At 43.0% G+C, this 26,003-nt stretch overlaps 1 protein-coding gene across 1 annotated transcript; it reads left to right on the plus strand.

Moving 5' to 3' along the window:
• Nucleotides 1-14,241: 14,241 nt before the first annotated feature.
• RPL39 (ribosomal protein L39) lies at nucleotides 14,242-20,214 on the plus strand. The gene is made up of 3 exons (XM_081043861.1): nucleotides 14,242-14,373; nucleotides 16,224-16,327; nucleotides 18,490-20,214. The coding sequence occupies exons 1-3, from the start codon at nucleotides 14,371-14,373 to the stop codon at nucleotides 18,536-18,538; spliced, it is 156 nt and encodes a 51-aa protein (XP_080899987.1). The 5' UTR covers nucleotides 14,242-14,370; the 3' UTR covers nucleotides 18,539-20,214.
• Nucleotides 20,215-26,003: the final 5,789 nt, after the last annotated feature.

The following is a 26,003-nucleotide window of genomic DNA, read 5'->3' on the forward strand; positions in this document are numbered from 1 at the left end:
CGAATCCCAAAAAAGTTGGTCGGGAAATCGGGAAAATCGGCTCCTTGAACCCAGTAATACCCACAATGGGAAATAAATGTACTACTCACAATGTATCTCTTAGACATTTTTCCTATTTATTGCTAGGGTTTCTGGGCGGGAATCCCTGCCCGTTCTTGGGAATTTTTTTTTTTGCTTTTCCATTCCCAAATCCCAAGAAAAGTGGGTCAGAAAATCGGCTCCTTGAACCCAGGTGGTTGGTAGTATCTGCCGTCACTTTGTGGAAACGATTCATCGTGGAGAACAGAAAACAGTTTATATCTTAGGATTCTGGAACAGGAAAGTGAAAAAACTTCCTGAGAACGGGCGGGAATTCCCGCCTGGAAACCCTAGGCTAGATCCTCTAAGTCATAGTTAGGACTTGGACTTTTATTCCAAATGAATACAGGAACCACTGCAAAGTTTTGACTAAAGGTGTGATATAATCTGATTTAATATTTTGAAATAAAAGGATCACTCTGGCTGCTGTATTGAAAACAGACCAAAGCAGGGAAAGGACAGAGATGGTGAGAAGTTAAGCTATTGCAGTAATGTAGTAGAGAACTGATGGTGGCTAGTGTTGCCACGCAGCAGCCTACTCTGTCTCCTTGTACCTGCCCCCAAAGAAAGGACAGTCTGTGAGACGGATCTTTTCAGGGACATTGCTTCACCTTTGTGTTTGCACCTCATATCTCCCTGTTTGGCCCCCAAAAGATGGCTGGTTAAGTCAATGTCGAGTAAGATTCCCCACGGGCTGGGGGGCAACTCAAGCCAGGCGCAGTCGAGTGGGGACCAACAGGAGAACCCACGAGGTTCATAGAGGTGGGCACATCCCCCCACCTTCCCCAGTCTAAGGAAAGCCTCAGCCTCTGTGGCTGCATTCCTTCCCAAAACCTGCAAGGGAAGAGATTCAATGATGTTCTCTCCATCTATTCATATGCATATAGGTTTTGTCCCTTGGGGAAGTACAAACATCTTGAGACTTACAGTTCTGCTGCCTGCAGGCAAGGGTGATAGGCTTGAATCAGTTTCCTATTACAGTGTATGGAATTCACAGATCTTGAGATTGACCAACTTTATCTCCTTTACTTCCTCACCTAACTAATAAAAGCTAATAGTAAGCCGGATTAGGCGAGTCCAGTCCTTGAGGCTGCATGACCCTTGGCCCCGCTTCACTCTATCATGGCTACTGTCTTAACCCTGCGCCACCCTCCTCGCTCCCCACAATCCTCGTCTCACGGGACTCGACAGGCTAGGACCAGGGTGGTAGCACTGGAGGTGGTCAGACGTGATCAAATTCTGATGTTTTGTAGGTAGAGCCAACAGAATTTGCTGACTGACCAGATGTGGGGTGTGAGAGAGAAAAATCAAAGATTGCTTAAGTAACTGGAAGAATGGCTTTATTAAGATGGGAAAAACTGCATGAGAAATGTAGGGGTGTGAAGGGTTTGGAGGGGGATATGAACAGAGGTCTGGGGCACTCAAGCATTTTGACATGAAATAAAGAAGAACCAGAAAACGATTCTGAAGGAGTAGTCAGAAAGATAGGAAGAAAACCAGGCCAGTGTACATCCTGCAAGCCAAGTCAAAGAAGTATTCCAAGGAGAAGTCAACCAAGACAAATGTTGAGAAGTCAAATCAGATCAGATCAGAGAAATTAATTTAGGATTTAGCAACATAGTTCACTGGTGATCTTAAGAACAGTTTCAGTTTGAGTGCTAGGTGGAAACCTGATTGGAATGGGTTCCTAAAAGGATGGGCACCCACTAAGATGGCTATAATTTTGTTTTAATGGAAAATAAGCATTAGCAAGGATGTGGAAAAACTGGAACCTTCATACACTGCTGGAGGGAAGGTAAAATGGTGCAGCCACTGTGGAAAATAGTCTGGCAGTTATGCAAAACGTTAAACATAGTTACCATATGACTCAGCAATTCCACTCCTAGATATGTACCCCAAAATAATTGAAAACAGGTACTCAAGCAGATAACTGCACACTAGTGATTACAGCATTCTTCGCTACTGCCAAAAAAGTGGAAGCAACCCTAGTGACCATCAACTGAAAAATGGATAAACAAAATGACGCGTCCATACACTGGAATATTATTAAGCGGTGAAAAGGAATGACGTACTGGCACATGCTAGACCATGAGGGAACCCTGAAAACATGCTATGTGAAAGAAGCCAGACACAAACCACATAATGTATGATTCCATTTATATGAAATATCCAGAATACACAAATCCACAGAAACAGAAATACTGGTCGCCTAATGCTGGGGAGAGGGGGAGAAGGGGAATGGAAAGTAACTGCTAATGGGTACAGGTTTCTTTTTGGGGTAATGGAAGTGTTGTGGAATTAGATAGCAGTGATGGCTACACAGCCTTGTGAACATACTAAAAACGACTGAATTATACACTTTTAAATGGTGACTTTTATGGTATGTGAATTATATCTCAAAAGAAAAAGAACGGGAGGAGAGAAATTGGAGACAGTAAATATACACCAATCTGTCAGAGTTTTGTAGTAAAGGGAAGGAGGGAAAGCAGCAGTAGTTAGAAAGGGAGCTGGGGCAAAGAGCAGGTTTTTAAGATGGGAGAGATGGCCAACTATTTATTTGTATGTTGATGGGAACAATCCAGTGAAAAGCAGGGACAGGAAAGGAAAGCTTGCCGGAGTAAGGTTCCTGAATAGATGACAAGGGTTAGATCGAGGGCACAGCGATCAAAAGGTTAACTGTAGCACAAATGTGGGGAGCCGGAGACACACTACCAGGAACTGAGAGTTCTTAGCAGACAAAGCAGGATGTGGGGAAGGGCGTGTAAGCCAGAAGGAAGTGTAAAAGTAGCAATCTCAGGAATCAGTATGTATAACAAAGTTGCGAGCTGAACCCTGGAGGAATGGAAATATACAGAGAACTGTGTGTTGTCTCGACCTATAAGCGCTGTGCTTTGTAGCTTATAAAAGGCTGATGCTCAATAAACTAGGGGCTGGAGACATCTTGGAGCTCCAATCCTCCCAGGCATTCTGTGTCCATCCTCACTCCTCGCGTCGGGTTTCCTGTTAGTCGATCCTGATCACCTAGGTGATCAACACACAAACACTTCATTTGGAGGGACAGGAAGAAGGCACAGGATTTGAGTGCAGGTGCTGGTAGCTGAGATGTGGTAGGTGAGTTATGGAAGTTCTCCTGTGATTACTTAAATTTTTTCAGTGTCTAGGCACCAAGGTCATCAACTGAGCGAGAACAGAAGAGGAAGGGTTGCAGGTGTAAGGAGAGAGAAGAGGTTTGAAACAGTCAACTAGGCCAAGGGTCGGCAAACTGGTGCAAACCCAGCCATTGCCTATTTATGTACAGACTGCAAGCTGAAGATAGTTTCTGTTGTTTTTTTAATGGTTGAGAAAATCAAAAGAAGAATATTTTGTGACACATGAAAATTCTACAAAATTCAAAATTTTAGTATCCGTAACTAAAATTTTCTTGGAACCCAGTCACACCAATTCATTGATACATTGTTTAGCTGCAATGGCAGCTGGGCAGTTGCAACAGATGCTATATGTCGCCTGCAAAGTCTAAAATATTTACTATCAAAAAAAGTTTTCTGGCCCCTGGTCTAGGCCCTTGCTACTCAAAGTGTGGATCCATGCTCCCGCAGCAGGCACATCCCCTGGGAAGTTGTCAAACATGCAGAATCACAATCTGTATTCTAACAAGATCCCCAGGTGAGTCGTGTGCACATTAAAGCTCAAGAAGCACTACTCTAGGAGAATGGGAGAGTGGCTGGACTAAAGAAATGTAGGGTTTTTAGGCAGCACCAAGGGCCCTCTTGAAATCAGTGGTCATAAACCTGAACTGAGGCCAGTCGGTTTCCTCCAGCCTCACTCAGCTGCCTGAGGGGCAGGGTTGGTGGATAGGTGGAGAATTGGATTTACCAATGGTGGAGAGTTATGGTTTCACCAAGCGAGTACAAGAAAGGACATATGTATCTGAGTGAGTGGTTGATATAATTTATTTAAGTAAGGAGGGAAGAAGAGACATGGAGGGGCGGTGGAGAGAAAAGGTGATGGGTTCAATGGATTGATGCTCCTGGTGAGGTAGAAATGTCGCTAGTGATGGGATAGTAGAGGAAGTGAGCAGCAAGGAAGCAGAGAATGGGATAATGCCAAGGTTGAAGTTATGGCAAGGGAGTGAATGACTGAAGTGTGGTGAAGGATAAGATTACTGGAGGAGAGGAGGCCAAGGGTCTGGAAGTATCTGCATGGCTATGGAATTCACAAAGAATTGTGGCAGGAGTAGTGTTTGAGAGAGTGACAGTAAGCCAGGAGCTAAATCTGCAAGGAGTGAGACGAAGAGACTCGGGGACTGGTAGGCAACTATAACAAGAAAGCATCATGGCGTTGGGACTGTAGCAACAGCCCCCATGGGTCTCCTTGTTTCAACTCTTCCCTCTACCCCTTCTGCTCTCCACATAGCTGCCCAAAGGATTTTTCTAAGATACTTATATAATTGCCACTTACCCTTCAAAAGCTTTCGATGGTTTCCATTTGCCTTCAGCAGTCATTTTGAAATTATACTCCGAGGAACTTGCTTAGCAGGGCAGAAGTACTTCAGGGGTTTCTCAGACAAGAAGTGTCCAGGCCAAACAGTGAAGATGTAACCTGCCCTGTTTTTCTATTTTGTCTATTTGATGTATTATAGTTCATTCATTCACTCATCAAATATTTATTGAGCACCTACTATGTGTGAGGCACTATTCTAGGCTCAGAGAATACAGTAGTGAACAAACACACAATTCTAGGCCCTCATGGAGTTTATATTGTAGGGAGGGTGTCAGACAATGAAGAAATGAAATATATGTTATGTCAGAGAAGTTTTTTTTTTTTAAATTAAATTTATTGGGGTGACAATTGTTAGTAAATTTACATAGATTTCAGGTGTACAATTCTGTATTACATCATCTATAAATCCCATTGTGTGTTCACCACCCAGAGTCAGTTCTCCTTCCATCACCATATATTTGATCCCCTTTACCCTCATCACCCACCCACCACCCCCTTACCCTCTGGTAACCACTAAATTACTGTCTGTGTCTATGAGTTTTTGTTTCTCATTTGTTTGTCTTGTTCTTTTGTTGTTTTTGTTTTATATACCACATATCAGTGAAATCATAGGGTTCTCTGCTTTTTCTGTCTGACTTATTTCACTTAGCATTATACTCGTCAGAGAAGTTTTATGGAGAAAAATAAAGGAGTGGGGTAGGGAATGCTGAATGGAGGACTGAGATGGCAATTTTAGATAGATAAGGTGGTTAGGGAAACCCTCACTGACAAGGTGACATGTGAATAAAGACCTAAAGAGACTGACTAATGGGGGAAGTTTCCAGGGAGAGGGAGCTGCAGTGCAAAGGCCCTGTGATGGGAACAAAACTGGCCAGTGTGGCCAAAGCAGAGTGAATTTAAGGTGAGAGCAGTTGGAGACGAGGTCAGAGGTGGGGGTGGAACGGACTGATGGTGTTTGCCCTTTGCAGGCCATTGTAGGGACTTGGATTTTTACCCAGAGTGAGATAATGATAGAGCAGATGAGTGACACAATCAGACTGGTTTTAACAGGATCACTCTGGCTGCTGTGTTCAGAAAAGATTGTGAAGGGAGAGTCAGAAGAAGGGAGAAGAGTCAGGAGGCTTCATAATAATCAAAGAGAGATGGTGGAATCTTAAGCCGGGGTGGGGGCAGTGAGGAGCATTTGGATTCTAGGTATATTTTGAAGAGAGAGCCGACAGGATTTGTTATCAGATTGGAACAGGAGTGTAAGAGAAAGAGAAGAGTCAAGGGTGGGTTTCTATGTAAAATGGCTTTAAAACAAAGAATTATTCTGCTAATGAAGTTGCAAATTGTTGGCCTCCAGATTAAAGCTCAGACTCCTGGGCCTACTCTGGGTGGCCCTGGATACTTGCTCTCGGCCTCTCCACTTTTGCAAATAGTTCCCTCTTCCTGGAAAGCCACCCCTCGCTTCCGCTTCTCTGCCCCTCCTATTCCTCTGTGAGGATTTCCTTCAAGCAGCCCTTTCTCCGAACACCTACCCACCCTACTGCCCAGGCTGGGGGAGGGGTTACTCTGCTCTCCCAGCTTTCCCCACATCCCTCTCAGCACATGGGCCACACTGTGCTGCAAGTGACAGTACAGGCTACCCCACTATTGCACATAGTAAGGGCATTCACCTTCTCGAGTGAATGCATGTGTCTATCCTAAATCCTTTCCTCTTTCTCCAGATGCTTTTATTCTCTGCAGAAGGCTGCTGAGCTCCCAATTTCCTGTGCTCTAAGCCATTCGCTGTGCGCCATTTTGGTTTTCCTTCTCTCCACCTCACAAGTTCTCATATATAACATACTACTTTTGCTGTAGGAAGGTGGTGGGGTGGGTGTTATTCTAACAAATATATAAATATTTGAAATGAAATGAAAATAAAAAGATTCAGATATTTTCCAAAAGAAATAATGGAAAGAGAAATCAGCAACTAATAAAAATTACCTATGGGAAAAAATAGCCTATGGAGAGGGAAGGAAGTGGGAGAGACTGGGATAGCAGCTAGATCTCTGGTTTTGTCTGTAGACCCATATAAATGTGTTTTTAACTTTATATTGAGATACAACACCCATACAGAAAAGTGCACAAACCTGAAGTGTACAATTAGATGAATTTTCACAAAGGGAGCACACCCATAGATTCAGCACCCAGATCAAGAAACAGAACAAGACCAGTGCCCTCTCCCCACAAGGAGAACCACTATCTTGACTTCTAATGGCACAGATTCTTTTTGCCTGGTTTTGGTCTTCACATAAATAAAATTATACAGTTCGCATGCCTTTGTATCTGGCTTCCTTTGTTGCGAATGTTTGTGATATCCATCTATGCCACTGTAGTTAGTTGTAATCTGTTCATTTTCATTGCTGTGTAGGAGTGGTTTGCAAACATTTTAGTCTTAGGACCCCTTTACACTTCAAAATTATTGAGGACCTCAAAGGGCCTTTGTGTGGATTACATCTATTGATATTTATGGTATTAGAAATTGAAACTGAGAAATATTTAAAACCCAATAACACACAAGCACACATTCTATTGTCTGTCAGAGCAATGAAGTCATTACAAGTCATGTAGCCTTTTAAAAACTCCACAGTACACTCAAAAGATTAGAGTAAAAGAAACAAATGACTTATTTATATTATTATAAAAATATCTTTGACCTTGCAGACCCTCTGAAAGGGTCTTGAGAACCAGCCAGAGCTCTGGATCACACTTTGAGAAATGCTGCTGTGTAGTAGCCTTTGGTTAAATATACCACAATTTATCCATTCATCTGGTGATAGACTAGGACAGTTTCCAGTTTGGGGATATTAGAAACAATTCTGTTATGAACAATTTAGTACATACCTTTTGATGCACATTTGTTCACCTTTCTGTTGGAGAAACACCTAGGAAAGGAAATGTGGGGTCATATAGGATGTAAATGGAACCATGTAAAATATTTACATAATTTAACAACAAAATTAAATTTACAAAAAAATTCTCTCTTCATCCGTCCTTCTCTTTCCCCTCCCAGTGTGGGAAATGACCGATTTCCTTTTCAAGGCAAACTTCTCTCCTGATGCCCTTCAGCTGGTTCTCCCCTCCATGTCTTACGAGACCCCCACACTATCCGTAATACCTGGGTTTTCTTGCATCTTTATTCTTGCTCCTTCCTTACCACCTACTCTTTCCCCTTCTTGCACCTTCCATCTATACTGCCCAACGTTTTCAGGCACCAAGAAACTTACGTCAAATCCTGGCGCCTCTTCACAGCCCTTGTCCTTTCTGACCACTGTGGATCCAGCTCTGTTGAAGTCCAGTTGCTGAAACTTGTCTCTTCTGGCTCCACCCAATCAGAATGTACTGTACATTGACTCTTGTGATTGGTGGTATGCTGTTCCTTCTAGCTGGAAAACCCCTTTCCCTATCTTCCCATATCCTGATCCCACCTGTATTAGTCTGCTAGCGCTGCCATAGCAAAGTACCACAGACTTAGGGGGCTTACATAACAGAAATTTCTCACAGTTCTGGAAGCTGGAAATCCGAGATCAAGGAGTCAGCAGATTTGGTTTCTCCTGAGGCTTCTCTCCTTGGCTTGCAGATGGCTGATCACCTTCTCATTGTGTCCTCACATAGTGTTTCCTCATGCGCACGCAGCCCTGGTATTTCCTTGTGTGTCCTAATCTCTTCGGATAATGACCTCAGTCAGATTGGACTAGGGCCCACACTAACAAGCCCCATCTTAACTTAATTACCTCTGTAATGGTCCTACCTCCAACTAAGGTCACATTCCGAAGTCCTGGGGGTTAGGGTTTCAACATATGAATTTTGGGGAAACACAGTTCAGCCCATAATACCACTCACCTTGTAAGGCTGAATTTAAATGCTACCTCCTCCTCCTAACCGGCAATCATCACTCCTTCAACATTCTTGCAATAGTTTATTTGTATCTTTTTTTTTTTTAATCGGGGAAGGGGAACAGGACTTTATTGGGAAACTGTGTGTATTTCTGGGACTTTTCCAAGTCAAGTTGTCCTCTCAATCCTAGTTGTGGAGGGCGCAGCTCAGCTCCAGGTCCAGTTGCCCATTGTTAGTTGCAGGGGGCGCAGCCCACCATCACTTGCGGGAGTTGAGGAGTCGAGAACCAACCGCAACCTTGTGGTTGAGAGCCCACGCTCCAGCCAACTGAGCCATCTGGCTACCCGAGAGCTGAGTGGCAACTCATTGACTTCATTCCAGTTGCAGAGGGCGCAGCTCACTGGCCTATGTGGGAATCAAACCCGCAGCCCCGCTGCCCAGAGCTTGCGCTCTAACCAACTGAGCCACCTGTCCGCCCTGCACCCTTTTTTTAATGGTTCCTGCACTATCTGCCCTGTTACAATACAAGGGAATTAAGGGAATAATGGCTGCTGTTTACTGAGCTTGATGGCTATTATGTGCTGGGTGTATATTAACTAATACCTTACTTACTATGTGCTTAACATATCCTATCAGTGATGATAAATCCTCACCGCAGCACTATGAGTTAAGAAATATTATCCCCATTTTACAGAAGAGGGAACTGAGACACAGATAGGCTAAGTTATGTATCCAAGGTCACAAAGCTAGTATGTTGCACAGCTCGTACTCAAACCCAGATAGTACTGGCTTCATAGTCTGTGCTGTCAACACTGTACTCTAGTGCCTTTTCAGTTCAACAGATATTGAGGCCAACTGCGTGTCAGACTTGGTTCTTGGTGTTGGGGGCACAAGAGTGAACAAATCTGACAAAAAAGAACCCTGCCCTCATGGAGCCTTGTGGTGATGGTACAGTTCTGTATTTTATTGTGGTAGTAGTTCCACAAAGCCACACATGATAAAACTGTATAGAACTACACACACACACACACACACACACACACACACACACACACGAGTGCATGTACAACTTCTGAAATCTGAATAAGCTCTTTGGATTGTTCTATTGTCAATTTCCTGGTTTTGATATATGATAGTTATACAAGGCGTTAATGTTGGTGAAGGCTGGGTGAAGGGTGCACAGTACCTCTTTGTACATTTCTTTGTGACTTTTTGTGAATTTATGATTATTTCAAACTAAAAAGTTAAAAACCAAGAAAAAACAAAAAACCCTCTGCTCTCATTGAGCTTAATTCCAGTGGAGAATTGGACAATAAACAAATGGTATGGCATGTTAGAAGGTGGTAAGTATATTGAGAAAAACAAAGCAGAGAAGGGGGATACAGCATTCGGAAAGTGGTCTCTCTGAAGTAGTGACATTTGAGCCTTGCCTTGCAGGAAGTGAGAAAAGCAACTATGGGATACCTGAATGGAGGCCAGGCAGAGAGAACTAGTGCTAAGGCTGTGAAAAGTACTGTCTGGCATGTTTGAGGAACAGTAAAGAGGTCAGTGTGGCTTCAGCAAAGTGAGTGAGTGAAGAGTAACAGGAGATTGGATCACAAAAGTGGTGGGGTCCAACTGGGTAGGGCCTTTTAGACCATTGTAAATACTTTAACTTTTATTAGAAGAGCAAAGGGGAGGCATTGGAGGGTGCTGAGCAAAACAGTGACATGGTCTGATTTAGGCCTTGAAAGGATCGTTCTGGCTTCTGTAGGGAAGCTAGGGAAGCTAGGCAGAAGCAGGGAGACCGTGAGGAGCCTTAAAATAATCTAGGTGAGAGAGGGTGGCTGAGAGGCAAGATAACCAGATTTTCTGACAAACCAGATGTGGGATGTGAGAGAAAGAGAAGAGTGGAAGATAATAAATTTTGGCCTAAGCAACAAGAAGGATGGAGGTGCCATTTACTGATATGGAGAGCATTTTGAGTGACCCCGTTGGGTGGTGAAAACATCAGGAGTTCTGTTTGATACGTATTAAATGTAAGGCATCTATTACACATCGAAGTGGAGATGTTGAGAAGGTAGGAATTTGAGGAGAGGTCCAGGCTGGAGATACATTTAGGTGTCGTCAACCAAAAGGGGATTTAAAGCCGAGATATTGGATGAGATCACCAAAGGAGTGAGTGTATAAAGAGAAGAGGTCCAAAACTGAACCTCGGGGCTCTCTAATGTTAAAAAGTAAGTGAGACAAGGAAGAATCAGCAAAAGAAACTAAGAAGGGGTAGCATGTGAGGTAGAAGGAAACCCAGAAAGGGCAACAAGAAGTGCCATATAGAAGATGTAAGAATTAAAAGGATGATTTACACAAGCTCTTAAGAGTCTTAACAGTGTCAGTCACACCCTAAATCTGAGGTAAATGGTAGCTATGATGAAGATGATGATGATAATTTAATCAACTGAAGGCTTATTTGCTGCTACTTTGGCCACCAAAAAGAAGACTGGTTCATAAGCAAATGGATGGATGGATGGATGGATGGATGGATGGATGGATGGATGGATGGATGAAATCCAGGTTATGAATCCTGAGGTCTCTCACTTCAATTAAATGTAAAATGATTTTGATGAGGGTGTGAATTGAAAAACTGGATGGGATTAATATAACAAAACTTTTGGGGTGGCCTGATGGCTCAGTTGGTTAGAGTGCGAGCTCTTAACAACAAGGTTGCCGGTTGGACTCTGACATGGGCCAGTGAGCTGTGCCCTCCATAAACTGGATTGAGAACAAAACAAAACAAAACAAAACAATGGCTTGACTTGGAGCTGAGCTGCACCCCCCCCAACTAGATTGAAAAAACAACGACTTGACATCCTGGAAAAACACACAGTTCCCCAATATCCACCAATTAAAAAAAAATATATATATATATATATATACACACACACACACATATATATAAAACTTTTTCTGTTAAAAAATGGTAGCTAATTTTAAAAAACGGTAATTAAGGTGGTGAACACACAATATGATATATAGATGATGTATTACAGAATTGTACACTTGAAACCTATGTAATTTTACTAACCAATGTCAGGCCAATAAACTTAATTTAAAAAATGGCAATTAAATTGGGCTCAAGATTCCTATGACTTCTGCATTCCCTCTTTAAACCTAAGATACTAACATCCAGTTCGGTGCCCAAGGCAGAAACGTGAGACCACATCCTGTTAATTTTGTCACAATCATCTCTTGATTTTATTTCTTCCTATTCAACATCATGGGGACTACCCTACTTTGGGCCACCATCTTTTCTTGCCCAGACTATTTCCAAAGCCTCCTACCTTGTTTGTTTGTTCTACCCTGTGTCACTACACTCCAATTCAAGGATTTGTAACCATTTTGTGCCATGTAACCCTCTGGCAGTCTGATGAAGTTTATAGACTTATTTTCAGAATGTTTTTCAAACAAAGTACATAGGGTTACAAAGAAAATCAATTACACTGCAATATAGCTATCAAAATATTTTCTAAAAGAAGTGAGTGCTAAAGCAATGCAGGGGCTTCTTAACACAGTTCTACTTGTAGGCCTAATAAATACTGTAACTTCAAACAAGTGATGAGTGTATAAATATTTCAAGACATCTGCATTGTAGAGGTCAAAAAAGAGTCTCCCCAAAAGTGCCACCCAGGCATGCAGGTTATTTTGACCTGAAAACAAAGCCCAACAAAGTCAAGAAGAGGTTTTTGTTTGTTTGTTTTTACCTTCCTCTTTATCTGTCTAAAGAAATTCAGATAGAAAAACCTGCTCAAATGAAGGGATAAATGGTCGCTTTTTGTAATAATTATTACATTACATTGTTATAATCATATTAGCATAATATGATCTAAATGTGGCAGATAGGGAGGCACCTGCAAAGTCTGTTTGTTAGACTCATTGTTTCTGGGTGGCCAGGAAAGAATTCATTTACCAAGTGTTCACTCTTTCTCATCTACCTGTGAAATGTCTAATTTCCCTTTGGGGGCTCAGACTCCTGCTGCCCTCTCCTTAGTCCGGAATGGCGTATCAGCCTCAATTGCCCAGTGTGTCCTTGGATCTTATAGTCTCAGGGAACCCCTTGTATGTACATATGTAATACATTTGGTCATTTTCTCCTGTTAATGTCTCATGTTAATTTGATTAGCCAGAAGAATTTAGAGAAATGGGAAGAAAATTATTTTCCACCCTCCTTGGTATCAACTTCAGTGTGATATGAAATGATCTTAGATTTCTATTGGTGACTAAGTCACAGGTACTGCTAATGCTACTGTAGTTTGTTGCCTACATTTGTAAATAAAGAAAGTGGTACATTTCAGAGTTTGATGAAAATGAAGTTGTGATTTTATTTCCCATCCAAGTTCATGTACCCTGTGAATTCTATACATGGGCCTTATGGAACCCAGGTTAAAAACTATAGGTGCAGGGTCAGCCCGGTGGCTCAGGCAGTTGGGGTCTGTGCTCCCAACGCCGAAGGCTGCCGCGGTTCAATTCCCACATGGGCCAGTGGGCTCTCAACCACAAGATTGCCTGTTGGACTCCTCCGACTCCCCCACTCCCACAAGGGATGGTGGGCTCCGCCCCACCATTCCCCCACAACTAACAACAGCAACTGGACCTGGAGCTGAATGGTGCCCTCCACAACTAAGATTGAAAGGACAACAACTTGACTTGGAAAAAAGTCCTGGAAGTACACACTGTTCCCCATAAAGTCCTGTTCCCCTTCCCCAATAAACTCTTAAAAACAGAAACAAACAAACAAACAAAAAAAACTATTGAACTTTTAGTGCAAAAATGCTTGAGGTGACTGCAAAGATAGAGTTCTCTGTTTTAAAATGGGGAAAAGAAAAAGATGAAAATGGAAACATTCATATCTAAAACGTGTGCCATTGATTACTGTACATTTTGCCGAAGGTGGACTAGAAAGTCAGTCTGGGCTTCGTAGCAGCGAAGGACATGGTTCTGTACACTTTAAAACGTTGATTGGCAACCTCTTGCCTAGACAGCCCTAAGGCTGTCCCTAGGCTTACAGGGACCACCTGGTCCAGAACCTGCCCAACTCTCCTGCTTCCTCCAACACCACTATCCCTTCCTGTCCCACACCACTCAGTCAGGTCTACACTGGAGTAGACCCTTGAATAACACGGGGGTGGGAGAGGTGTTAGGCTAACCCGCATGCAGTGGAAAATCTGCCTATAACTTTTGACTCCCCCTAACACAGACATCCCTGGGTATCTGCCACAGGATTGGTTCCAGAACTACCCCCCCAATCATACCAACATCCAGATGCTCAAGTCCCTTATGTAAAATGGCCTACAATAATGCTTACAGGTGGTCCCCCAGGAATCCAAATGGTGGCTCGAGATAGTTTCGGTTGAATCCACGGATGTGAAATCCAGGCATACGGAGGGCCAATTGTATGCTTAGTGAAAAAAAAAATCCCCGTATAAGGAGGCACACGCAGTTCAAAAACCATATTGTTTCAGGATCAACCGGACTTGTACCTATCCGAAAAGGGTGTTCCCCGCCCTGCTCCTCAGCGCGCTTCCGCCCATGCGCAGCACCGAAACCCCTTGCGCCTGCCGTTGGAGCTAATCTCGCGTACTCTGTTCCCTCTGTCTTTGGAAGGGCTTCTGCTTTGGCACTTCTGGCCTTCAGCCTCATCCACGAAGCAGGCGTCCCTGACATACTGACGGGCTCTAGAAGAGACACAAAACGATTTCCATTGCGTCATAACGAGCGCGCCTTCCCACAGCTCCACTGGGGCGTTCGCAGGAAGGGGCCCGCCAAGAGGCAGTGGTTGTCGCATAGCGTCAGCCCGCAAGCTCCTCCCCCGGTGGTGCCTCAAAACTCGTCCTTCCGCTTGCTTCCTCCTCTCTTTATTCGCCGCCATTGTACGCGTGCGGCTGACTCTTCCTCGCCATGGTAAGTCCATCCGTTACCATCGGCTCGGGGGTGGCTTCCTGAGACCTGAGGTTTCCGCGAGCTCGCCGGCACCGCGGACTACATCGAGGTGTGGGAGCGTTTTTACAGGCTTTTGGCAGAGAAGTTCGAGTTGGGCCACCGCTCCAGTCGGTGGGCCTGGCGGGAAGCTTGCGAGCAATTGAGCACCTGGAAGGGGTGGGCTGCGCTGGCGCCGTGAGGTCCGAGGGGGGGTTGCAAATTGCTCCAGGCCGCCGCCCAGTTGGGCAGGGCACCGCTTCCCTTCACCCTTCTCCTGGAGCGAACTGATTCTGGGGCAGGGAGAGAAGTCGGGGGAGGGGAAGCACCCCAGAAATTGTGGCCCGCAGGCTGCTCGCGACACGTGCGGGGCATCGAGAACGAATGTGGGCTGCTGGTTTTTGTAAAGGTTTTTTAACCTAGCGGCTAGACACCTACCACGTTATGAGCTTCCAGAACTTTGTAGTCCTTTGTTCAGGGACTTGAGTGTCACCCCAGGAAGGCGCCTGGGACAAGGAGTGCTGTGATGTGAGCTTATATTCCGTTGGGCATTCTTTGAAATATGCCAGCTGCGGGCAGTCACTGTCGTGGGTTTTTCCTGTGACAGCCTCTTGAGAAGTTAGAATTGTTTATAGGCTTGTAGGTATGAAGAGGATCATCATCTTTGGTGTTTTACAGTTTTATTAGTTGACAGGACATGTACAACTGCAACTGTGAGCTGGGAAAGAGATAAGGAACTCTTTGCCTTCTTTTTAATGGCCCCTGTTATTATGCAAGGGTGTGTTCAGCCATATTGGCCAGACTTTAGACCAGCATTCATGCTGTTTCTCTGGGTTGTCCTGCAAACTGAACGGGGGGGTGGTTGTGGTTGGATGGCCTGAGTTCTTCATGAAAGCCAAAAGATGGAAAAGGAAATTGGGAAAATCATCCTTGGAAAAGTGGAAAATAGTTAGAATTAATATCAAAGTGATCAGTCGGTTAGAATAGATCTACCCCATGTCATAGACTGGGTGTAAATTCGCAATGACTGGTGAAAGTGGGTATCCCTGTGTTACAAAGGGCACTGAGACTCATTCACTTGGAAGCAATACATTGTTTCCTTTACTAAAAGCTGTGTTTTTGAAAACCAAGTTCCCCACCTCTAGCCATGCCAGACATGGTCCTTCTAGGGAAGACTGGAAAGCACCCTAGTATTGGAGCAGAGAGCACCTGGGTTTGAATCCCAGTTTTGCACATTAATACTCTTCCTTTGGGAGAGGTTACATACCTCTCTGACTCTATTTCTTTTTCATGTGAACAATGGGAATTAACGTGTCTCCAGAAACTTTGCAAGGAACCAAAACAAAGGGCATGAGGAGTTTGGCATTGAGAGGGTTGTTTTTGGTATATGTTAAGCATTCAAATGTTTATTGGATTTTGAGGGAGTTCCTGACTTTGAATCTTTTTTGGGGGGGGGGGGAACAGTGTACTTCCAGGACTTTTCCAAGTCGTTTCAGTCTTAGTTGTGGAGGGCGCAGCTCAGCTCCAGGTCCAGTTGCCCATTGTTAGTTGCAGGGGGCGCAGCCCACGGTCCCTTGCAGGAGTCGAGGAGGCGAACCGACCGCAACCTTGTGGTTAGCCTGTGCTCCAGCCAACTGAGCCATCTGGCCACCCGGAAGCTGAGCGGCAGCTTATTGACTTCATTCCAGTTGCGGAGGGCGCAGCTCACTGGCCCATGTGGGAATCGAACCGGCAGACCCGTTGTCCAGAGCTCGCGCTCTAACCAACTGAGCCACCTTTTGAATCTTTTGAGCAAGCTCTGGTATTACTAAGTTGATTGCATATCTCTTTCCCAGTCTTCTCACAAGACTTTCAGGATCAAGCGGTTCTTGGCCAAGAAACAAAAGCAGAATCGGCCCATTCCCCAGTGGATTCGGATGAAAACTGGTAATAAAATCAGGTAAGGACACCACCCCTGCTGTTTTTTGTTGTTTTAATTTAAGATTGCTTTTTGGGCATAAACATAAATTAAAAGTTAGCTACAATCCATTTTATCTTGTACCACCATTCTGAATTTTTTTTTTCCTTTTTAAATGTGCTTCCTCTGGGTTTCTGGACAGCCCTCAGCCTACAGCTGGGCTTAGGGGCAGATGCTCCTTGGAGTTTTGTTAGTTTCCTGGTTGTCTTCAGTCTGGGCCAGAACGTAAGATAGAAGGCTGTCTGTCTCTGTCTCGTTGCACATCCCAGTGGGGAAGACTATGTTGCTCACTTAATCCATCTTTGAAGTATTTATCCTTATAAAAATTGGAAAATTGCCCTCCACTGCAGAAGTAGTTGAATGGATGGTTTTGCAAGAAAGGTGTTACTAGAATTGCTACAAAGTACCTCCAATCCAAGGTCATCTAGGCCAATTCCAGGCAAAGCTAAACCTAAAACTCTGGCCTCCTGCATGCTTTTCAGCCTCACTGCTCTTTGGAGACCAGCTGATCTTTGAGACAGGTCTTGAAGGAAAGAAAAATAAGCATCAGATCAGTGAGATTTGCCCAGGGGCTCACAGACAGTGACAGGCCAGGTGTGTTCAACAGCTTTTGGAACTTTGGTTTGTTTAAAATGAAATATTAAATTTCCTGGCTCTCCCAAACAATTGAACCCAGAAGACCACAGAGGAGGAGGGACAAATATTACCAAAATTCTTATTTTCAACGTGTTTTTGGGCCTAGCAAGTGGGTCCCTTTTGCAAGATAAAGACATTGAAGCTCAGGAGTGTAAGATCATGAAGCTAATATAGAACTCTGGTTTGATTATATGGCACGTCTAAGTAGGATTAGTTTGCTGATATGAAGGCTAAGATGTGATTTGTAAGGGCTGAAATTGAGGACCCATTTCCTTAATTCATTTAGTCAGTTAGACATGTGAAAATCACCCCCCACTGTAGCCTTATATACCAGTTGTTTGCTACCTTTGATTTATTAGGTACTAGACACTGGTATTTATTATTTCTGCATATTAACTTTTACAGGGGATGTCTCAATGTTACAGGTGCAACTAGAATGTAAAGCCCATGGGGTTGCCATCATACAATACTGAGAAAAGAGCGTTGTCACTTGGCGAAGTGGTTTGTATGGCAGCTCAGCTCTTCTACAAGTTTGATGGATTTCTGTTGAGAACATCAGACCCTTTAAATGGGTCTGCACCCTTTAAATGTATCAACATGAACCTCAGTTTCTCTATCATGTCCGCATCCGATTATGGTGCGACCTGCCTTTATAGGTTGTTTTAAGGAATGAAAGAAATGTATATGAAGTTCAAATGTATATGAAGCTCAGTAGGTTACCTGCGTTACCAATATTAACCTATTTGCTCTGGACTCCTAGAACTGGGAAAGTGTTTTGTATTTAGAATTACACACTCTTGGCCAAGAGAATTGGCACAATAGAATGGTTTTTCTATTGACTCAGCTGTGTTCCAACTTTAAAAATGTATTGAAAGCAGGTTGCAATTACAGTGCTTCATTTTGTGGAAGTACTGCCATTATCCTGCTGAAAGAAAATCCTATGTTGATCATTTTCTATTTTGCCTTTATGAGGGTAAAATGACAGATTGACATGGACAATTCTGAGATAGCCTTAGCTCTGCAAATCACTTGGTTTGGTACTGAAATGACTAAGGGTGTTAATCTGTTATAAAAACTAGGCAGGAGTTTTTATATGTGTGTGACCCATTATGTTGAAATGACTTGTTTTGGTGTAGTTCAGAAGGGGGTGGGGGCTGAAAATAACATGTATGTGTGGGTCTGCTCTAGGTCTGTGGAATCAAAGGTGGGTGAGGGTACATTTGGGGCGGGGAAAGAGCTTCCCCACTACTCCCATCTCAAGAACCAATGTGTTTTCCTACCCTGGAATCATTTTGAGAGGTAAAAATTTGATTTGACTAGTTCTTAAACACATCTAGCAAATCATTTTTTACTCTCCAAAAAGAGCTCCAAACTTGTTAAACGAAGGAAAAACAGGACCCTTTGACTTTCAAGGATTTTATGGTACTTAAAAAGCAATGTTTGGTAAAATGAGAGCAGCTAAATGGAGGTCAGGCTGCCTTTGTAACTTGCAGTTTCCTTCTGTGTAGGTACAACTCCAAGAGGAGACATTGGAGAAGAACCAAGCTGGGTCTATAAGGAATAATCGCACATGAGATGGCACCACATATTTTTGCTGTGTCAGGATTGCTTGGATCTTAACCATGGCACTGAAAAGATCGCTACTATCTGAACAGTTGGGTGGGGTGTGTTTTATTGGGAAATTATAAGGAAAATGAGTTTTCTCTTTAATATGTTTCTGCACTAGTAGGTTGGTTCAGAAATAAACATGTGAGGCCTTCTAAACTGTTGTATTCTGGTTTGTGAAGTATTCAATAACACAAATGTTCTCTGGTATCAAGTACTTAAGTATGGCTAGTATAAGGAACTGATACTTAAGTTTTTATTTTATTGTAATTAGTTACGTGTGGCTAGTGGCTCTTGGACCTTCTGTTATGGGAAATGCATATATGTGTCATCTTCATACCTGAGGGTAGCACATTCTTAAAATAAATAGCATCTTTATATATTCTTGAATGATGCCAGTCCTCATATGCGTAGGAATCAGTCATCTGAACTGGGTGGCAAACTGGTCTGCTGCCTGTTTTTGTGTGGCTTGTGAACTAAATTTCTGCGTTTTTAAATGGCTGAAAAAAATCAAAACTATTTTGACACTTAATTAAAATTTACTGGACATGTATGTGCTGGGCACTGTTCTAAGTACTTGAGATTAATCAGTTGATAGGCAAATATATCATATATTAGGCTAATAATGGGCCATTATGCAAGCCATAAGAAATGTCTGGGAATGTGGGAAGCAGGAAGTGCCCTTATTACCTGTGGAATCAGGATGAAGCTGCAGCAAGGGAAAGGGGAACCAAGTTTGGTGGTAACTCCCTACTCAGTTTGTAGGGAACCTGCGCTGGAAGTGTGAACAATGGGCTACAGAGTAGCAACCAGCCCAGGAACCGGGGAGGAGGGATCTTTGAAACATTTCAGTTTCCTCCACCAGCCCCTCCATTTCACATATTTCCTCTAATTGCATCAATGTTACCTTCATATTCAAAGACACCTGCCACTGTGAACAGCAGTTGGTAAACATTAACATGGTAAAAATGTTACTCAAGAGGGAGGGGGGGGAGATGAGGGTAAGGGGGATCAAATATATGGTGATGGAAGGAGAACTGACTGGGTGGTGAACACACGATGCGATTTATAGATGATGTAATACAGAATTGTACACCTGAAATTATGTAATTTTACTAACAAATGTCACCCCAATAAATTACAAAATGTTACTCAAGTCTAAAGCAGAAAGGTTATACAATTAATTGGCAGTCAGGGACAAATTTCTAACCATTTTGGAGTGTGGACATAAATATCTGTATTTTCCTTTGGTTCGATGTTGGGCTGCCAATAGAGGGCCCTAGAGTGACACGGAAGCTGGAAGAGGCAGTAGGGATTCTTGGGATGTTCTGTTGTCAAGCACATCAACAAGCATTCAGGAACCCTGGCGACGTTCTAACATAGAGGGTTGCTCTTGTATGTCACTGGTAAGTGCTCTCCAGCCTGTTTCTTAGCCACAAGGGTGGTAGGTAGCATGTTCTTGTAGCAATCTACTCCTCAGGTCTGAATCTCAGCCGGGAGAAGGGCTCATTCACTTTTCTGTCAGGTCCAGCATATACTCTCCCATCACACCTTAAAGTTCTTTTATTCTTTCTGGTAGTTAGCTACACTTGACCTACTTAACAATTCTTTATATTAAATTTTGTGTTTAAATTACTGCTGTGTGGTTTTTCCTAACTGGAACTTAAGCGATATGTATCAGCAGTTTCAAGGTTATATGACATCACAACAGACTGGATGCAAGAGCAGGTAAGAATTTAGCTGTGCTCTTAGGCTAGATGTTAGAGATCTGCAAGAATTCAGAGTACCACCACACTTACTAAAAGTTTTAAATTTACGTTTTTTGTTTTAAAAGTCAGGATTTAAACAAATACCTTAGCTTCACTATTCAGAGTAGGTTGGGATGTCCTCACGGGCCCAGGGAGGTTGGAATAAGGCTGATGATACACTAATAGCAAAGAGGTTTCTCTACAGACCTTGAATAGGTAAGATTAGAACTGAAAGGGAAAGTGACATGGACACTGATGTTGGTTGGCCGTGTAAAAGGTTTCTTTTTGACCCTGGGAATTAGACACAGGTTCTAGTTCCAGTGGCCCTTCATTAGCTTGTACAATTGTTACGTAGTGGTTCCTCATCTGAAGGACTAGATGTGCTTCCTGAAGGGATGAATGGGAGTTTAGGATTTATATTTCCCCACAAGAAATGCAGCATAATGTGTTAGCTTTTGCAAGATGCAGTCAACCCTCTGATGATAACTGCCCATCCCTTGACGGCCTACTGAGAAGTGACCAGAGTGGTGGTCAAGAGTTGGCAAATTCAAATCTTGTTCACCATTCACCAGCTTAAACCTCTGTCATCTGCGGCTTGGGGCCAACGGGACCTCCCTCAGGGCTGTGAGGATAAACGTAATATTAGGTTGGTGCAAAAGTAATTGCAGGTTTGCAATTATTTTTAACCTTTTAAACCGCATTTACTTTTGTGCCAACCTAATACACTAACCCACTTGCTTCAGTGCCTGACTAAGGAAAGGAGAAGAAGGGTGGGGAATGAGCAGGATTAAAGTTTTGGTGTTGATCTCTCCCCAGCAGACTTGCTATATACTGGATAAAACTAAAATAAGGCAGGGACCGAAGATAATGGGGATGGGCAGGTTGTCATGGAAGAAGTCAGGTGGAGATGGCGCTCACTTCCAGGCTACTTGGGGCTGCTTGTCTGAAGCTGCTGATGGAGACTGGCAGGAGCAGCAGGATAGGTTGCGGCTCTCAGTCTAAATGAAACTGTTCTCTTGATCAATTAGCATACGTTCCTGCAGAGTTGATAATACAGATGTTTTGGAGATGTTTCATAAAGATGCATATAATAGCAGTGAGGCAAATGGTAGAAAAACAAAAAAGCAAACACCAGCAGCATAGTCCAGAGTCATTTTCTAGAAGCAAAGAAAAAGGGAAAGTTTAAAAGTTAAACTTTTAGAACCAATAAGATGGAAGATGCCAAGAAAGATTTTCTACCGGCTGCAGTTGAAGGATTTCTTGCTCAGTTCAGAAGCTGCTTCCAGAGCGTGACCATCGACATAGTTTGGAAAAAGTTCCCTGTGTCCTATGCCACCCATCCAGAGACATTTCACAAAGGAGAGCACTAATGAGATATTCTCATGAGCACACACAGGTGACCACTGAAGACAAGACTAAGAAACTACCATAGTTTGTTCCTGAGAATGTTGCTTCTCTCAGGGTTCCCTGCAAGTTATAAAACTCCTAAGTGAACTAATGCTACAGGAAGAATAGATAACGCATAACAATATACAAATATTACAGGCTTTGCAATTTACTTCAATTCCAAGTAGCTTCTGACATTGGGTGCCCAAAAACTAGAAGTTCCTTTCTTTCAGGAGACTTGACTTTTTACTCAGAGTATGCCATCCAGGTTGTTAAAAGTTTGAGCTGAATTATAAAATCTATGGAAGGGAGTGGTGCTTAGTCCACGTTATTCCAATTAATCATTCACAAAAGATCTAAACATAAAGTTAAACTTTTAATGCAATATAAAACCTCACTATCAATACTGGAATTAAAGGCTATTGTTTTAAAAAGTTCTATTGAATTATACAGAAAAGTGCGCTTACAAGTATATAGCTTGATGAATTTTCACGGGGTGAATCCAGTCATGTCATTACTGCCCAGATCAGAAGGCAAAACATGATCAGCGTCCTAGAAGTCCCTCCTTGGGCCCCCTTCCAGTTACCATCACCCCCAGTGTAATCACTGTCCCAACATCTAAACAGATTCCTCTCGCCTATTTTGCATTTCATATAAGTGGAATAATAAACTACTTTTGTGTCTTGCTTCTTTTGCTCACTTAGCATCACATGAGAGTGACCCTAGTTGTGTGAAGTTGTGCATGATTTGCTTTCGTCGTTGCACAGTGTTCCGGCATGTGAATGTACTTCCACATTTTCCTGTTGACAGTCATTTCCAGTTTGGAGCCTTTATAAATAGTGCTGCTGTGAACATCTTTGTACGTATCCTTTGTTGAAGATAGGTATGCATCTCATTACAGGTGATTTAGTTTTCATTTTTATATTTCTAAGGATGTATAGATACAACAAAAATGCTTTTATAATGAGAAGAAAGCTAATTAAAATCTACAATGAGTATGTATTTATAACCTGAAAAACAATTTAAAGAACAGGAAAACTAAACTTTCAGGATTAGAATAAATTTGCTCACATATGTTCCCTTTTTTTTTTAAAGCAAAAGAGGAATTTAATACAAGCCATCAGAGATGTGTCATAGGACCCAAAGGCAGGGGGTAGCCAGCCTTTATTTTTTTTCCCCCTTCCACCCCACCCCCACTCGGGTTCAAGCAGTTGTTCCTCAGTCTAGTTGTGTAGTAGGACACAGCTCCCTGGCCCATGCTGGTATTATGAGCCTTGCACTCCCCCCGGCTAAAGCAGTCAGTTGTCGGTGGTCAGAGAGCCACTCACGGCAGCTCTCGCCAACTGCTGGCTACTCACGCTGGCCACTGGCCACTCATGGCGGCCCACAGTAGCCCACGGCAGCTCACGCCAACCTCCGGCTGCTCACGGCAGCCCAGCTCCAAGGAGAGCTGTTGCTCGCTATCTTATTAGTTATAGAGGGCGCAGCTCACTGGCCCATGTGGGAATGGAACGGGCAACCTCCGCATTAGGAGCATGGAGCTCCAACCACCTGGCTAGCCCCTTACAGCTTCTTTCTGCATTTCCATTTTACTCCTGTCCCTCCTGGCAGACCTGCTTCCTCTGCCTCTCTCAGCCAAGGTAGCCTCCTCCTCTTTGTCTCAGGTTAGGCGACCAGAGGAAATGGGGGGAGGGGGAATTGCTGAATCCCAATAACATGATCATGAGACTGAGCCGGAATGGCCCAGTCAAGAGTCAGTAAGCTATGGCTGAGGGGCAGGGTCCTGTATAATCATAACTGCCCTGTGGGCAGGTTGTGTGGCCCTGAGACAACAGTATGGGCTGAGCAGACACTCCCCAAAGCAATTACTCTAGTGGAGCTCTGAGCTGGAAACAACCTGTGCGATAGTCCTCATCTTGCCTCTAGAAACCCCTTACCTCTCCGGGCCTTTATTTTCTGTTTGCTTGTGTTTACCCAGTGCTTTCTACAGGCCTTTATGTTGCTTTTTGTTTATGTTTGCTTTTCTGTGGGTATTTTCAGAGGCTTCCAAGAATACCAAGATATTCTTGGTGGGAAAGATAAACACACCAAGTAAACAAGAGAATTCTAAAACAAATTAGACAAGCCAAGCCTATGAGCCGTGAGATTTGAAACAGAACCCTTTTGACCTAAAACCAAATTCTTGGGTTAGGGCTGCAAACAGGAGTCCAAGCTAGATTCAAATGTTACCCCTCTCCAGAGACTCAGGGATGACATTATGCTCATGTTCTCATCTGGAACTGCTCTTTTTTTTCTATAAGATTTTTTTTTATTGGGGAAGGGGAGCAGGACTTTATTGGGGAACAGTGTGTACTTCCGGGACTTTTTCCAAGTCCAGTTGTTGTCCTTTCAATCTTAGTTGCACAGCTCAGCTCCAGGTCCAGTTGCCGTTAGTCGAGGGAGTGCAGCCTACCACAAGGATGTTGAGGAGTCCAACCAACAACCTTGTAGTTGAGAGCCTGTGCTCCAACCAACTGAGCCATCTGGCCACCCAGGAGCTGAGCAGCAGCTCATTGACTTCGTTCTAGTTGCAGAGGACGCAGCTCACTGGCCCACGTGGGAATCGAACCTGCAACCCCGTTGCCCAGAGCTCGCGCTCTAACCAAGTGAGCCACCCATCTGCTCCTGGAACTCCTTCTGAGGGGAGCCCTTGTGGCTGCCTTGTAGTTGGGCTCTCTCCGTGTGTTTTCTGAGACAAGTATTTTGATGGGTTCCAAATAGCACGAGGTACAGTTAACTTTTTCTGTTGTTACCAATTCATTATTGTGGTTGTGATTTAAAACATTTTAAAAAATAAAGTAACCATAGGAGAAAATGAGTACAGAATATATAGGAACTCTCTAATATTCTTGCAACTTTTCTGTAATTCTAAAACAAAATGTTTACTTAAAAATAAAATAACCAACCAAACATTTAATTCTAAGGGTGAAATTGATTACATATGCATTTTATTTTTTTAATTTTACAATTACAGTTGACATTCAATATTACATTAGTTTCAGGTGTACAGCATACACCTGATTAGACGTTTATATAGCTTAAGAAGTGATCCCCCGATAAGTATAGTACCCATCTGACACCATGTATAGCTATTACAATGTTATTGATTATATTCCCTATGCCACGATTATTTTGTAACTGCCAATTTGTACTTTTTTTTATTAGTTTCAGGTGTACAAAACAATGTAATAGTTAGACATTTACACCCCTCACAAAGTGATAACCCCCCCTCTCCCAATCTATTGCCTCTCTGACATTGTATATAGCTGTTACAGTTCCACTGACTCTATTCCTTATGCTGTACTCCACATCCTGTGACTATATATATATTATATATATAGTTGACATTCATTATTAGATCAGGCACCTACACCATCCATGAAGTGATCTCCCTAATAAGACAAATGTCCATCAGATACCCTACAAAATCTTTACAACATTATTGATTACATTCCCCAAACTGTCTTTCGTATCCCCGTGGCAATCTTGTGGTTACCATTGGGCTTTCTAATCCCCTGACCTTCTCCCTCATCGCCACCCCCCTCCCATCTTAATCCCTTCACCTTTTCCACCCAGCCCTCCCATCTGGCAATCATCAGTTTGTTCTCTGTATCTGTGAGTCTGTTTCTGTTTTGTTTGTTTTTTTAGATTCCACATATAAGTGAAATCATATGGCATTTGTCTTTCTCTGTCTGACTTATTTCATTTAGCATAATACCCTCTAGGTGAATCCATGTTGTTGCAAATGGTAAGATTTCATTCCTTTTTATGGCCAAGTAATATTCCATTGTATATATCACCTCTTCTTTATTCACTTATCTATTGATGGACACTTAGGTTGCTTTCATGTATTGGCTATTGTAGATAATGCTGCAATGAACATAGTGGTGCATATATCTTTTCAAATTAATGTTTTTGTTTTTTTTCAGATTAATACCCAGAATGGAATTGCTGGGTCATATGGTAGTTCTATTTTTAATTTTTTGAAGAACCTTAATTTTTCCCATAGTGGCTACACCAGTTTGCAATCCCACCAACAGTGCACAAGGGTTCCCTTTTCTCCACATCCTCGCCAGCACTAGTTTGTTGATTTATTGATGATGGCCATTCCGACAGGTATGAGGTGAGATCTCATTGTGGTTTTAATTTGCATTTTTCTGATGATTAGTGACGTTGAACATCTTTTCATATGTCTGTTGGCCATCTATATGTCCTCTGGAGAAATGTCTATTCACGTCCTCAGC

The sequence above is a fragment of the Rhinolophus hipposideros genome (genome assembly GCF_964194185.1).
Source record: "Rhinolophus hipposideros genome assembly, chromosome: X".
In the NCBI taxonomy this organism is placed as follows: domain Eukaryota; kingdom Metazoa; phylum Chordata; class Mammalia; order Chiroptera; family Rhinolophidae; genus Rhinolophus; species Rhinolophus hipposideros.